General features: G+C 47.0%; 1 protein-coding gene across 2 annotated transcripts in view; it reads right to left on the bottom strand.

Moving 5' to 3' along the window:
- Positions 1 to 477: 477 nt before the first annotated feature.
- KCTD14 (potassium channel tetramerization domain containing 14) overlaps positions 478 to 15,748 on the bottom strand; it is a 29,554-nt gene continuing 14,283 nt past the window's right edge. For both annotated transcript variants that reach the window (XM_017948793.3, XM_017948794.3), the window contains 2 exons: positions 8,552 to 8,747; positions 478 to 2,000 (listed from right to left, as the gene is read on the bottom strand). In XM_017948793.3, coding sequence (XP_017804282.1) covers positions 1,323 to 2,000; positions 8,552 to 8,641 — 768 coding nt within the window. In that variant the 5' untranslated portion in view covers positions 8,642 to 8,747 and the 3' untranslated portion in view covers positions 478 to 1,322. The remainder of the gene's footprint in view (positions 2,001 to 8,551; positions 8,748 to 15,748) is intronic.

The following is a 15,748-nucleotide window of genomic DNA, read 5'->3' as shown; positions in this document are numbered from 1 at the left end:
CCATGATTGTGAGGCTTCCCCAGCCATGTGGAACTGTAAGTCCATTAAAACTCTTTCTTCTGTAAATTGCCCAGTCTCAGGTATGTCTTTATCAGCAGTGTGAAAACAGACAACAGTGGTGTCAGATGAGGGTTTCACAATGTTGGCCAGGCTGGTCTTGAACCCCTGACCTCAAGTTCTCCACCCGCCTCAGCCTCCCAAAGTACTGGGATTATAGGCTATGAGCCACTGCACCCGATGAGACTTCCAAGTTTTTATACTGGAAGTCCTGTATCCCAAGAAACCCTTTGGTCCCAAGAAAGAAACCCTATGTCCCAAGAAAGTTCCAGACAACCCACAATAGCTGATCAAGCTACTACACAGGGAAGGGGGTCATCTATCTCAGACCTGGACTTGGAGAAGAATGAACGTCGACATGTATCCTTCTTTAGAGGATGAGTCCTGTATTAGGCTGAGAAGCAGAACCAAAACTGAGACTCTCATGCAAGTGGTTTATTGATGGAGTGCTCTTAGGAGAAGGGGAGTGAGGGAAGCAGCGTAGAACAGGAAAAGAAAAAAAATTAAGTAAGAATGTGCTCTCAGAAAAAGACTGACTTCAGCCTGATTCCATGAGGAGCTCTGGGAAAGGAAGTTCCTTGATGTAAGAGGTCAGTCTTTTGTACCTCCATACAAGAGGTAGCAATTCTTTTCTAGAGATGGTCTCAAAATTAGAATACATCAAAATCACTTGGAGGGTTTGGTAAATCAGAATGCTGTGCCAACCCCTGGAAATTCTGATTCGGTAGGTCTGGGGTGGGGTCTGAGAATTTGTATTTCCAGCAAGTTCACAGGTAATGCTGATGATGCACTTTGAAAACCTCCACTCTAGAGAAGAGGACAGCTCTGAGGTTTTAGCACCCACAGCATCTCACAAAGGGGATCAGGAAAGCACCTGCTACATGAGGGCACATGCCAGAGACAGATGGATTGGACCACAAGCTGGGGCTAGGTAGACTACATCTTTAGGTCAGAACATCTAGATTCACAGTATCTTGTATGTTCCTGTTGTCATCCCACATCTCTTGCCAACGCATTGTTGAAACATTCTTAAAGATACATGAGGCTTTGAAGAGGAAGCAGCTGCAAGTTGCTAGGCAAATATAGTGGTGTCAGTTGCAATAGAGTGGAAAGTCCTTAAATGGGAGATCAATATTTAGGGGCAAGGCTCTAGACCAACCCTGGAAATTGCCTGATATTTGTGAAATTAAAGGGAAATGGCATTGATGGCAACTTTTAATTTCATAAGCCATGCCAGAACTCGTAACGGTCTCTGCTCCTGAGGATCACCACCAGGTGAAGGTGAATGAATAAATGTTAAAATGGAATTCGTTTCTTTTGGTGGGGTACGTCAGGTAGAACTTGGAGAATACCTTGTACCCCTGAGCCTTAATGTCCATCTCCAGGCAGTGCATGAGGTCACTGTTGTCTAGGACTGCCTTCCAGGGCCCAAACTTGACAACGGACTTGAACATCTTCTTATCCTGCAGAAAACACAGGACCTCTGAATAATATGCATCCTGCTCCTCCGTTTCCACCAGGCACACAAGCACGCTGGACTTCCGCGCTGTTATGGCCTCTGCACGCGCCAGGCGCACCATGAGCTCCAGGTTCTCGCCATAGCCCGGCACTTGCAGGAGAAACTGCTTCCGAGACACCTGCTCACCAAAGATCTGCGGCATGTCCTCCAGCAGCTTCACTAAAGGCTTGATTTCATAGAACTGAGCCTCACGGTACACTTCAGGGATGTGCTGTGTGGGCACTTGTCCAGTGCGCAGGTAGTCCAGGATGGGTCTGAAATAGGTGCTGGGGCGGTCGATGAAGAAGCGGCCCTCTGCATCCATGGAGGCCTTGGCTGAGCTAGAGAACATCTCTGCCAACTTTGAGCCCGGAAATTTCCTCAGGGTACCCAGGGTGGTCGTGTGGAACTCACCCCCCACGTTCAGCTCCACAACGGTAGACATCTGGGGGCACAAGAGGCAGAGTAAACCAACACGCCGTCTCCCCTGAGCTCATGACTTATTTTTATCCAAAGAATAACTGGATTAAAAACTTAGGGGAGCCATAATGTTTGGCTTCGGCTAGTGAAAGGCCCATCTTACTAAAGAGGGTTGTATTGATGCTGTGTTGCTCCAGGGGGTGGCTTTTTTTTTTAGACAGAGTCTCGCTCTGTCGCCCAGGCTGGAGTGCAGAGGCACAATCTCAGCTCACTGCAACTTCCACCTCGATTAAAGCAACTCTTCTGCCTCAGCCTCCCTAGTAGCTGGGACTACAGGCACCCGCCATCATGCCCGACTAATTTTTGTATTTTTAGTAAAGACGAGGTTTTGCCATGTTTGCTAGGCCGTTCTCAAACTCCTGACCTCACACGATCCGCCTGCCTCAGCCTCCCACAGTGCCCGGCCGAGGGTGGGCATTTTAAGGAGGAAGAAAGGTTTCTGTTTGAAAAAAGAATACCCATTCAAGCATCTTAATTTTAGGTCATAGAATGTTATGGGAGGAGGCCAGGCACGGGAGCACACGCCTGTAATCCCAGCACTTTGGGAGGCTGAGGCAGGCAGATCACCTGAGGTCAGGAGTTCGAGACAAGCCTGGCCGACTTGGTGAAACCCTGTCTTTACTAAAAATACAAAAATTAGCCAGGTGTGGTGGCACGTGCCTGTAATCCCAGCTGCTCGGGAGGCTGAGACACGAGAATCACCTGAACCTGGGAGGCGGAGGCTGTAGTGAGCCAAGATCACCCCACTGCCCTCCAGCCTGGGTGACAGAGTAAGACTCTGTCAATACATATTGTAATATTGTAAGACTCTGGACTCTGTCTTACAAAAGCAGAAGAATGTTATGGGAAGAGGCTGCCATGGAAGGAAGTCTCAGCAATGATACTTCCAAAGTCTGTGGCCTTCGGCAAGCCTTTTTCCCTCTTAAGGCCTCAGTCTCCTCATCTATAAAATGGGGATATTGGCTGGGCATGGTGGCTCATGCCTGTAATCCCAACACTTTGGGAGGCCATGGCAGGAGGATCACTTGTGGCCAGGAGTTGGAAACCAGCCTGGGCAATATAGCGAGACCCCATCTCTATTTTTTTTAAATAGGTTTAAGGGAAAAAAATTTTTTTAAAGTAAAGGCCAGGCATGGTGCCTCACGCCTATAATCCCGGTACTTTGGGAGACCAAGGTGAGTGGATCACTTGAGACCAGGAGTTCAAAACCAGCCTGGCTAACATGGTGAAACCCCATCTCTACTAAAAATACAGTAATTAGCCGGGCATGGTAGCACACGCCTACAGTCCCAACTGCTTGGGAGGCTGAGGCAGGAGAATCACTTGAACCCAGGAGGCAGAGGTTACAATGAGCTGAGATCGTGCCACTGCACTCCAGCCTGGGCGACAGAATGAGAGTCCAACTCCAAAAAAAAAAAAAGGAAGTAAAATGGGGACATGGAGTTGTTACGAAGTCAAGAGTTCCCAACTTGGGATGCTCAGCTCTGATCTAAGATATAATAAAAGCCAGGGGTAAGGGAGGAGGGACACTTCCAACATTTCAGAAAGACGAAAGAAACCATACATGTGTTCATTTGGGAAGCATTTCTTGGGTATTTACTATGTATCCACATCCTGTGCTGGGAGTTGGGGACAAAAATTCTTATTTCACGTACATCAGAAGTTCTGGTTAACAGCTGGCATGACCTTGATTGATTTAAAAATGGGATTTTTTCTTTTTTTCTTTCTTTTTTTTTTTTGAAACAGAGTCTCACTCTGTCGCCCAGTCTAGAGTACAGTGATGTGATCTTGGCTCACTACAACCTCAGCCTCCCAGGCTCAAGCAATTCTCGTGCCTCAGCCTGGGAGCTGGGATGGCCACCCTGTAGCTGGGATTACAGATGTACAGTGCACGACCAAGCCAGGCTAATTTTTGTATTTTTAGTAGAGACTGGGTTTCACCATGTAGGCCAGGCTGGTCTCAAACTCCTGACCCCAATCTGCCCACCTCGGCCTCCCAAAGTGTTGGGATTACAGGCGTTAGCCATAGTGCCTGGCCAGAAAATTGAATTTTTTTTAACAGATGGGATCTTGCTCTGTTGTTGCCGAGGCTGGAGGTGCAGTGGCATGATCATAACTTACTGCAGCCTTGAACTTGGGCTCAGGTCATCCTCCTGCCTCAGCCTCCCAAGTAAATGGGACTACAGGACATTCAACACTGTATCTGGCTACTTAAAAAAAATTTTTTTTAGAGATGGGTCTTACTGTGTTGCCCAGGCTGGTCTTGAACTCCTGGCTTCAAGGCTTCCTCCTGCATGAGCCTCCCAAGCTTGTGGGATTACAGGTGCAAGCCACCGCGCCCAGCATAAATGGAATTTGTTTGATGAATGTTTTTCCAAATATGGTCCCATGGGACTCCAATAATAACAGGAATATTCTTGGTAATGAAAAGGCCAGTAACTCTACATATTGTGGGTGTAAAACTGCGTCATGAACTGTGAAGTGCAGTGCAAATGCAAGTTAAGTTTGGTTGTTCAACAGAACTTTTAGAGGCCACCTCTCTGTGCCAGACCCTGGGCTGAGCACTAAGACTGGTTATTAAGTGATGATGTCAGAATTTGAACTCAGGTCCGTTTTACTCCAAGCTTGAGCTCTTAGTGATTACATAAATGAATTACCTTCAGTCTTCCAATACCTTCACTCTTCATTCCCTTAGTGACTCATTCATTCAACAAAATGTATGCCTAGTGGGAAGGTTGGTGGGAAGAGGGATATGGAAACAGACAGTCTAGTAACTCTGTGTAGTGCTTTAAATGGATTATCTAATTCAGCCCTCACAACACTTCCATGAAGAACATATTAAATCTCCATTTTACAGAAGAAGAAACTAAGGCTTAAAGAGATGAAGAAAGTTGCCTGAGACTGGCTATTAAGTGATGATGTCAAAATTTGAATTCAGGTCCGTTTTACTTCACGCTGGAGCTCTTAGTCATTACATAAATTACCTTCAGTCTTCCAATACCTTCACTCTTCATTCCTTTAGTGACTCATTCATTCAACAAAATGTATGTTGGGCCTATTACATGCAAACCTTGTGCCAAACAGAACAGGACACAGTCCCTGCTTTCAAGGAACTCACAGGGGAGAGGGAAACAGATGGCTTAAGCACGTAGGTGCTGAGAGGGAAGACTCAAAGGTAGGAGGGGTCAGGTCTTTTTGTGGATGTGTATCGGAGGCTGTCAGAGAAGGTTTCCTAAGGGATGTGACGGCTGCTGCTGCGGAGTAGATGCGTGGCGTTAGAGGGAAGGCTGGATTTCCAACCCGAAGATTTTACCACAAGAGTGGGGATAGGGCCAGGGCTCAGGAATGTCACTCAGTCTGATTTAGGTGTGTCCTCATTCTCAACTGGTCTGTGGGCTCTCCTTCTAAGATTAAAGTACTGGAGTTAAGAGAGCCAAAGGCAGGCCGGGCGCGGTGGCTCAAGCCTGTAATCCCAGCACTTTGGGAGGCCGAGACGGGCGGATCACGAGGTCAGGAGATCGAGACCATCCTGGCTAACACGGTGAAACCCCGTCTCTACTAAAAAACACAAAAAAACTAGCCGGGCGAGGTGGCGGGCGCCTGTAGTCCCAGCTACTAGGGAAGCTGAGGCAGGAGAATGGCATAAACTCGGGAGGCGGAGCTTGCAGTGAGCCGAGATCTGGCCACTGCACTCCAGCCTGAGCGACAAAGCGAGACTGTCTCAAAACAAAAAAAAAAAAAAAAGAGAGAGAGAGACAAAGGCAACCGAACTGCTGGAGAAATCTGATTGCCATGACAACATCTCCTACCAGGGGACAGTTCTGCTTACTGGAAGGGAGAAGGCAGAGGAGAGGATGCATCTTGACAGCAGCCAAACAATAGAGCTGAGAAAAATAAGCCCAGAACCTCTGACTCTTTCTCCCAAAAACCTCAAGGCCCCTTGGCAGGACTGTTTGGTTAACCCTGAGGTCACCTCTGTAAAGCACCCAGTTAAATGCCAACTTGCAGACTTTACCCCTTGAATGGACCAATATGTTCTCATTACTCCCACACTGCTGAAAGCTCCCAGGCCCTCCTAATATCCCCATATTACAGGCAAGGAAAGTTCAGAGAGAAGTCACACAGCTAGGATGTGATGAAGTTGGAGCTGAGATGAAACCTGTATCAGCATGACTCCAACACAATATGGGTGCCTCACTCCCATCCTTCCCAACATCCTGCCCCACTACTGCCAATACTTAGATATGTGCCCAGGGCCCTTTGCTTTCCTTCTCTGGGCCTAAGCTTAGTTATCTGTGAAACAGGAAGGCAAAATGGACCAAGAGAACTCTAAGCTCCCCCAGCTCTGAAAGTCTAACAGATCCAATCACATCCAATGTCCTTTCTGAAGCTAATTTCCAGATGCTTCAAAAAATAGGCTGGGTGTAGTGGCTCACGCCTATAATCCCAACACTTTGGGAGGCCCAGGTGGGAGGATCACTTGAGGCCAGGAGTTCAAGAGCAGCATGGCCAACATGGCAAAACCCCATCTCTACTAAAAATACAAAAAATTAGCTGGGCCCTGGTGGCGCATGCCTGTAATCCCAGCTACTTGGGAGGCTGAGGCAGGATAATTGCTTGAACCCGGAAGACAGAGGTTGCAGTGAGCCAAGACTGCGCCACTGCACTCCAGCCTGGGTGACAGAGGGAGACCCTGTCTCAAAGAAAAAAAGTTTCCTGTGCGGACATCTTCAGCTCCATTTCTTTATCAAACAAGACCTCAGCCCTGTTCCTAAGCTCCTTTTTGTTTTTTGTTTTTGTTTGTTTTTTGTTTCGAGACAAGGTCTCACTCTTGCCCAGGCTGGAGTGCAGTGGTACAACCTCGGCTCACTGCAACCTCCACCTCCGAGGCTGAAGCGATTCTCCTGTATCAGCCTCCAGAGTGGCTGGGACTACAAGCGTGTGCCACTATGTCCAGCTAATTTCTGTATTTTTTATAGAGACAGGGTTTCGCCATGTTGGCCAGGCTGGTCTCAAACTCCGGAGCTAGGTGATCCACCCGCTCTGCCTCCCAAAGTGCGGGGACTACAGGCATGAGCTACCACGCCTGGCTGAGAGTACCTTTTCTGAAGTACAAATCTGATCCTATCACTCCCTGCATTAAACACTTGAGCAGCTTTTCATTCCCTTCCAGATAAACTCCAGACTCCATAACAAGGTTTAGAGGCCCTTTGCAACTGGGCTGCTACTTCATCCCTCGCAATCAGCTACCAGAACCGATGGTTGCTCCCCACCCCTCCAATCCGGAGCAAGCCAGGCCCCCTCACCTCCAGAAGCTCACTCACTTGCCATCCACACTCCTTTCTCTGACCCTACTCATTCTTCAGGTGAATTCCTCTGGGAGTCCTTCGGGCTGGGTTGTCTCATTGTGGTCCCAGAAAGTCCTACACTACTATACTTCCACTGGCCTGGCAGTTCTTCCCTTATAATTCCCTGTTTGTTCATTGCGAGGTTCCTGGCCAAGTGCTGTGTTTCACGCATGTAATCCCAGCACTTTGGGAGACTGAGGTAGGAGGATTGCCTGAGCCTAAGAGTTTGAGTCCAGTCTGGGGTTTCAACCAGGAGTTCAAGACCAGCCTGGGTCTCACCAACATGGCAAGACCCTGTCTCTATTCTAACACAAACAAACCAACAAACAAACAAGAAGGCTGTGAGGCTCCTAAGGGAGGGGAATATCCTCTGATTTACAGGAGCATCTAGTGTTCTGTTCAAGGCCAATCTTGCCCTACCTGGCATCATGCACAGTGCGTTACACTTCCCCAGTAATTCATTCAGGCATTTATTGAGCACCTGGGGTGATCCTGGCACTAGGCATGTGACTTTGTCAATAGCCAACAGCAATGACGTGACCATGGCCCTATTAGAGAGAGCCACGCTGACCTGCTGCTGGATCTGCTTTCCCTTCCTCCAGGTCTTCAGGATGATTCTCAGTGCAGGAGAGAACCCGAGTGTTCTGCTTCTAGAGTGCAGCCAGCCTTTTCCCCATCCTCCTCCCCAACTCCCCTCACCCAAGCCCGGGGACCAGGCAGGCAAGCAGAGGGATTCGGGTCCCAGCCAGAGGGCAGGGGCAGGGGCAGGTTGGAGAGGGCTGCGGGTGAGGGAAAGATCCTCTGGCCAAGCTGGTTGGATGGGCTTCTCCCACGGGGAGCAGGGGAGAAGGAGGGGCAGAGGAGAAGCCCTGGACTAGGACAAGCCCGGGGGAAGAGAGAAGGGAGTGGAACTAAAGACCGAATGCAGAGGGAGGAAGCAAAAGGGCAAAAAGGAGAGGCTGGACAGAGCCAAACCAGAAAGGGACACCGAGGCGCGAAAGGAGAGCCATCCGAGCAGGAGGGATAGCAAAGACAGAAGAGAGCGAACAGCCCGAGGTGCAGGGAGACAGTGCGCCAGAAGTAGGGGGCTCGGCCGGCTGCGAGGGACAGGCGGGAGAAACTGGAAGGGAGGGCAGAGGCGCGGGGACTCAGCTAGCCTCGCACTTACCGTCAGCCGCCCGGGCCGGGGGGACTGGGGCGGAGGGGTCTGGCTCGTCATCCTGCCCGCTGGCCTCTCCACTGCGCAGCCCTGCCACATGCAGATCACTTGGGCCAGCGGAAGTGCCCCTGGCTGCCCGCCCCTAGGTGGGACACCGAGGCTCAAGGCGGGACGGGGCTGGGCCAGGCGTGGCTTGCAGTGAGACCTGGTCAAGTGCAGAAGGAAATGAACAGTCTGTCTATTTAGGGCTTTTAAAAGTTGTTAGACCCTGAGGAGGGCTGACTTTGGAGACTGAGAAATGGAGCAGACCCTTTAAGTACTGACCTTTTGATCTAGATTAATTTCCTTCCTTTTCTTTCTTTCTTTTTTTTTTTTTTTCCAGAGACAGGATCTCACTCTGTCGCCCAGGCTGAAGTGCAGTGGCAGATCAGGCTCACTGCAGCCTCAACCTCCCGGGCTCAAGTGATCCCCCTACCTCAGCCTCCCAAAGTGGTGGGATTACAGGCCTGAGCCACAGCACCTTGCCTCTTCCTATATTTTCTTTTGCGGCTTAGATCAGATGGCACCTGAGATGAAAGACCCCATGACTGAGATAAAAGACCGTTTGAATATTACATCTTAATGTGGAATGTTAAACATACCTTTCTCAAACAGAAACACTGCCTAGAATCAATTAAATTGCTGTAACTATACACTTAACTAATATGGAAAATGTTAAAATTCTGTTAAGCTTCCCCAGACCTTGCTTCTTCTTCTTCTTCTTATTGCTTATTATTCCCCAGACCTTGCTTATATAAATGAATGACCCTCAAACCACTCTACTCAAGAGCACTGAACCCAGCTTATTGGAGCCTGTGTCCCCCGCTTGGCCATTCTCAAACTTTACGCTTAAATAAATTATTTAAACGTATTGCCTGAATCCCGTTATTAAAGTTGACACTAGTTAATGCCCCTCTCTGGGCCTCAGAGTTCCCAGGAGTGAAATGGGGGAGGCAGAGGGAGTTGACATTGACTGACATTGACAGCTAGAGACTTTCTATTCCCTACAGTCCTAGGGAGTGAAATATTGTCAGCACCATTTTACAGATCAGAAAACCAGCACCCTAGGAGGTAGGGTGGTGTTAAAATGTAAAATCTGAGGATCAACAAAACTTTTTTAAGAGTGTACTTGGATAACAGGCAATTCTTGAATTGGGGAACACCAGATGGAAAAAGGTTGAATGTTCCCATGACAATGCATCAGAGGCAAATATTTATGGGGAGAATGTGGAAACAAGATATTTTACTGGGGACAGGCACGGTGGCTCACGCCTGTAATTCTAGCACTTTGGGAGGCCAAGGCGGACAGATCATTTGAGGTCAGAAGTTCGAGACCAGCCTGACCAAAATGGTGAAACCTCGTCTCTACTAAAAGTACAAAAATTAGCTGGGTGTGGTGGTGCGTGCCTGTAATCCCAGATACTTGGGACTCTGAACCAGGAGAATTGCTGGAACATGGGAGGCAGAGCTTGCAGTGATCAAAGATTGCACCACTGAACTCCAGCCTGGGCAACAAAGTAAGATTCCCTCTCAGGGAAAAAAAAAAAAAAAAAATATATATATATATATATATATATATATACACACACACACACACACACACACACATATATATATATTTCATTGGTTACAGTTACGAAATCACCTTTTTTGGTTTCCTTTGTTGAAAAGTCCCTAGTTACTTAATTATATGTTAGTTGGTTGCTTGTGATTGGCTAATGTTAAGTTTTGTTTCTGTCTAACATTAGCATTTACCAGAAATGACTGTATTAGTCAGGGTTCTTTAGAGGGACAGAACTAATGGAATGGGGCTGGGCACGGTGGCCCACACCTGTAATCTCAGCACTTTGGGAGGCCAAGGCAGGTGGATCACCTGAGGTTAGGAGTTCAAGACTAGCCTGACCAACATGGTGAAACCCCATGTCTACAAAATACAAAAAATTAGCTGGGCGTGGTGGTGGGCACCTTTAATCCCAGCTACTTGGGAGGCTAAGGCAGAAGAATCACTTGAACCTAGGTGGTGGAGGTTGCAGTAAGCCCAGATCAAGCTATTGCACTCCAGCCTGGGCAACAAGAACATAATCCCATCTCAAAAAAAACAAAAAAACAAAAAAACTAATGGTATATATATATACACATACACACACACATACATATATGTGTGTATACATATATTCCATTACTTTTTAAACTCTGCTTTATATATATATACATATGTGTGTATATATATACACACACACACACACACATATATGTGTATATATATATAAAGGGGAGTTTATTAAGTATTAACTCACACGAACCCAAGGTCCCACAACAGGCCATTGGCAGGCTAAGAAGCAGGGAGAGCCAGTCCGAATTCCAAAAGTGAAGAACTTGGAGTCTGATGTTCGAGGGAAGGAAGCATCCAGCATGGGAGAAAGATGTAGGCTGGGAGGCTAGGCCAGTCTCTCTTTTCACATTTTTCTGCCTGTTTATATTCTAGCCACACTGGCAGCTGATTAGATTGTGCCCACCCAGATTAAGGGTGGGTCGGCCTTTCCCAGCCCTCTGACTCAAATGTTAATCTCCTTTGGGAACACCCTCACACACACACCCAGGATCAATACTTTGTGTCCTTCAATCCAATCAAGTTGACACTCAGTATTAACCATCACAATGACCCAAGTTAAGTTTTGCTTATGTTTGCAAATCAAGCAAGTCTGAGTTCCTTTATAAGGCCTAACTAGCATTGTCTGGCCAGGGATTCTTCAGGCCTGATCTCCATTTTAATTTACTTTAACAGTGGCCAGTGTAGACTATTTAGCCAGCCCAAGGCAGCTGCTTGGAGTACAAAGCATGCCCAATGGTGAAAAGAGTTAGGTATCTGTTTTGTGGGGTTGTTTTCCTAGAGTTAAAATATAACTCTAAAGGAGAGGGAGCATAATTTCCCACTCCTTAAGTGTGGGTTATGCATTGTGACTTCTTCCAACGAGTACAATATGAGAAGGAGGAAAAAGAGAAGAAACTTCACATTGGGGAAACTGATCAATACTACTCTAGCCAGGTGACCAAAGTCAGTGCCAACAGTTATTGATCATGACGACAGTGCGTGCTTGCTGTAAACCAAAAAGTATCTGAGACAAGTCTCAACCAATTTAGAAGTTTATTTTGCCAAGGTTAAGAACATGCCCACAATACAACCTCAGGATGTCCTCAGGTCATGTACCCAAGGTGGTCAGGCTACAACTTGGTTTTATGTATTCAAGCAGACATAAGACATTAGAGCCGTGCATGGTGGCTCACGCCTGTAATCTCACCACTTTGGGAGGCCAAGGCAGGTGGATCATTTGAAGTCAGGAATTTGAGACCAGCCTGGCCAACATGGTGAAACCCCATCTCTACTAAAAATGTAAAAATTAGCCAGGCATGGTGGTGTGTGCCTGTAACCCCAGCTACTCAGGAGGCTGAGGCAGGAAAATCACTTGAACCTGGGAGGCAGATGTTGCAGTGAGCTGAGATCGCACCATTGCACTCCAGCCTGGGAGACAGAGTAAGACTCCACCCCAAAATAAAAAAATAAAAAAGAAAGAAAAAAGAAAATACATCAATTGGCTAGGCATCAATGGCTCAGTCTGTAATCCCAAGGGAGAGGATCCGGGAGGCCAAGATGGGAGGATCACTTGACCCCAGGAGTTCAAGTCCAGCCTGGGCAACATGGTGACACCCTATGTCTACAAAAAGTACAAAACTTAATCAGGCATGGTGGCATGTGCCTGTAGTCTCAGCTACTTGGGAGGCTGAGGTAAGAGGATCTCTTGAGCCTGGGAGGTATCTCTGTTGGACTAGAGATTATAAATAAATAAATAAGGCCAGGTGTAGTGGCTCACACCTGTAATCCCAGCACTTTGAGAGGCCAATGTGGGCAGATCATTTGAGGTCAGGAGTTCGGCACTAACCTGGCCAACATGGTCAAACCCCAACTCTACTAATAGGACAAAAAATTAGCTGGCGTGGTGGCATGTGCCTGTAGTCCCAGCTACTCAGGAGGCTGAGGCAGGAGAATTGCTTGATCCTGGGAGGTGGAGGTTGCAGTGAGCCGAGATTATACCACTGCACTCTAGCCTGGGCAACAGAGCGAGATTCTGTCTCAAAAAAAAAAAGATAATTAATTAACATGTAATAAAATGTAATAAAAATGAAGATACCAATTAATACATGTATGATGTACATTGGTTAGGTCCGAAAAGACTGGACAGCTGGAAGGGGATGTGGGGCTTCCAGGTCATAAGAAGATTCAATGATTTTCTGATTGGTGGGCAGGTGTGGAAACTCATGCATATAATCACAGCACTTTGGGAAGCTAAGGTAGACATATAGCTTGAGCCCAGGAGTTGGGGACCAACCTGGGCAGCATAGCAAGACCTGGTATCTTTTTGGATTTTTTTTGAGGCGGAATCTGGCTCCGTCACCAGGCTGAAGTACTGGGGTGCTATCTTGGCTCACTGCAATCTCCGCCTCCCAGGTTCAAGCAATTCTCCTGCCTCAGCCTCCCGAGTAGCTGGGATTACAAGCATGTACCACCACAACCAGCTCATGTTTGTATTTTTAGTAGAAATGGGGTTTCACCATATTGACCAGGATGGTCTCGATCTCCTGACCTCATGATCTGCCTGCCTTGGCCTCCCAAGGTGCTAGGATTACAGGCGTGAGCCACCACGCCCAGCCAGACCCCGTCTCTATTTTTAAAAGATGAAAATTAAAAAGCAAGGATTTTCTGCTTGTCAGTGGGTTATTATCTAAAGACCTGAGATCAATAGAAAGGGATGCCTGCGTTACTATAAAGGGTGGTGTAGACCAAGGTTTTTTTTTTTTTTTTTTTGAGACAGAGTCTTGCTCTGTTGCCCAGGCTGGAGTGCAGTGGCCGGATCTCAGCTCACTGCAAGCTCCGCCTCCCGGGTTCACACCATTCTCCTGCCTCAGCCTCCCAAGTAGCTGGGACTATAGGCGCCCACCATGTCGCCCGGCTAGTTTTTTGTATTTTTTAGTAGAGACGGGGTTTCATCGTGTTAGCCAGGATGGTCTCGATCTCCTGACCTCGTGATCCGCCAGTCTCGGCCTCCCAAAGTGCTGGGATTACAGGCTTGAGCCACCGCGCCCTGCCTGACCAAGGTTTTATCATACAGATGAAGCCTCCAGGTAGCAGGCTTCAGAGAGAATAGATTGCAAATATTTCTTATCAGACTTAAAGGCTGACAGACTTTGTGCATGACTGACAGACTGACAGACTTAAGGTCTCTGTTTTGATGGTAATACTGGTCAGCTGTGCCGAATTCCAAAAGGGGGAAGGGCATAATGAGGCATGTCTGACCCCCTTCCAGTCATGGCCTGAACTAGTTTTTCAGGTTAACTTTGGAATGCCTTTGGCGGGGAAGAGGGGTCCTTTCAGATGGTTGGGGGGCTAAGAATTTTATTTTTTGTTTATAGTACTGAGTATATACCCTTGATGTGATGTGAGGAAAATGATCTTCCTCCCCAAAACTCATAACCTCAGTTCAATCTTGAGAAAAACATCAGAGAAATTTCAATAGAGGAACATCCTATAATATGACTGACCAGTACTCCTCAAAACTATCAAGGTCACCCAAAAGAGGAAAAATCTGAGAAACTGTCACAGTCAAGAGCATCCTAAGGGGCCAGGCACAGTGGCTCATGCCTGTAATCTCAGCACTTTGGGAGACTGAGGTGGGTGTATCATGAGGTCAAGAGTTCGAGACCAGCTTGGCCAACATAGTGAAACCCTGTATCTACCAAAAATACAAAATTAGCTGGACAAGGTGGCGTGCGCCTATAGTCCCAGCTACTCGGGAGGCTGAGGCAGGAGAATTGCTTGAACCCAGGAGGCGGAGGTTGCAGTGAGCCCAGATCACACCACTGCATTCCAGCTTTGGCAATAGAGCGAGTGTCCATCTCAAAAAAAAAAAAAAAAAAAATATATATATATATATATATATATATATATATATAGCATCCTAAGGGGACATGACAAGCATATTGTAACGTGGAGCCAGGCGTGGTGACTCACACCTGTGATCGCAGCACTTTGAAAGACTGAGGTCAACAGATCAGTTGAGCCCAGGAGTTTGAGACCAGCCTGGGAAACATGGCAAAACCCATCTCTACAGAAAATATAAAAATTAACTGGGTATGGTGGCACACGTGTGTAGTCCCAGCTACTCAGGAGGGTAAGGTAGAAGGATCACTTGATCCTGGGAGGTGAGAAGAGACAAACCGGGTTATTAAAAGACATTCATAAAAATGAGGTCAGACGCAGTGGCTCACACCTATAATCCCAGCACTTTGGGAGGCCAAGGTGGGCAGATCACTTCAGATCAGGAGTTTGAGACCAGCCTGACCAACATGGTGAAAACCCATCTCTACTAAAAAAACAAAAATTAGTTGGGCATGGTGGTGCACACTTGTAATCCTAGCTACTGGGGAGGCTTAGGCGTGAGAATCGCTTGAACCTGGGAGGCAGAGGTTGCAGTGAGCCGAGATCACGCCACTGCACTCCAGCCTGAGCAACAGAGCAAGACTCCGTTTCAAAAAAAAAAAAAGAGACATGTATAAAGACGAAACAAGGGGTAAGGACAGCTTAGAAATCCTGAAGTTGCTGACACACCGAGAAAACTAGTGACTATAGTTATGCCTGCTAAGATTTGGGTGCATGGGGCTTGGCTTTGGTTAGCTCCCTTGGTCTTATTTTACCAAACAAAGAAACCTCCCAGTTATGGGCACCCTATTTACTCTTATCACCTGACAGTATTTGCAGGGTAATTCCCCAGAACTAGTATATTGATCCAGATTTTCTGTTTTTACCCAGAAGTCACTGGTTGGTTCACAGGAATACGCAGGGTTAATTTTAAATGTAGGCAAAAACTTAAAAACAATTAATGAAACTAGAATGTAATGTCAAGTGTATGATAAGTTTTGAAACTTAATTTTTCTCTCTCCAGTTCTCACTTTTGTCAAAAACAGATCATGATAGGACTGAGTTTTTTGCAAAATAAACTTTAGTCTTATGGTTGGCCTGATTATTTGCATAAAGTTCAGCCAGAATAATTATTTTTACTAGTGTTTTTAAAAAGGTTTTGATGGAACTCAGTTCCACAAGGAATCTCAGACAAG

Source organism: Papio anubis, chromosome 12 (genome assembly GCF_008728515.1).
Source record: "Papio anubis isolate 15944 chromosome 12, Panubis1.0, whole genome shotgun sequence".
NCBI classification, from domain to species: Eukaryota; Metazoa; Chordata; class Mammalia; order Primates; family Cercopithecidae; genus Papio; species Papio anubis.
This window is presented reverse-complemented; position numbering and strand designations above follow the sequence as displayed.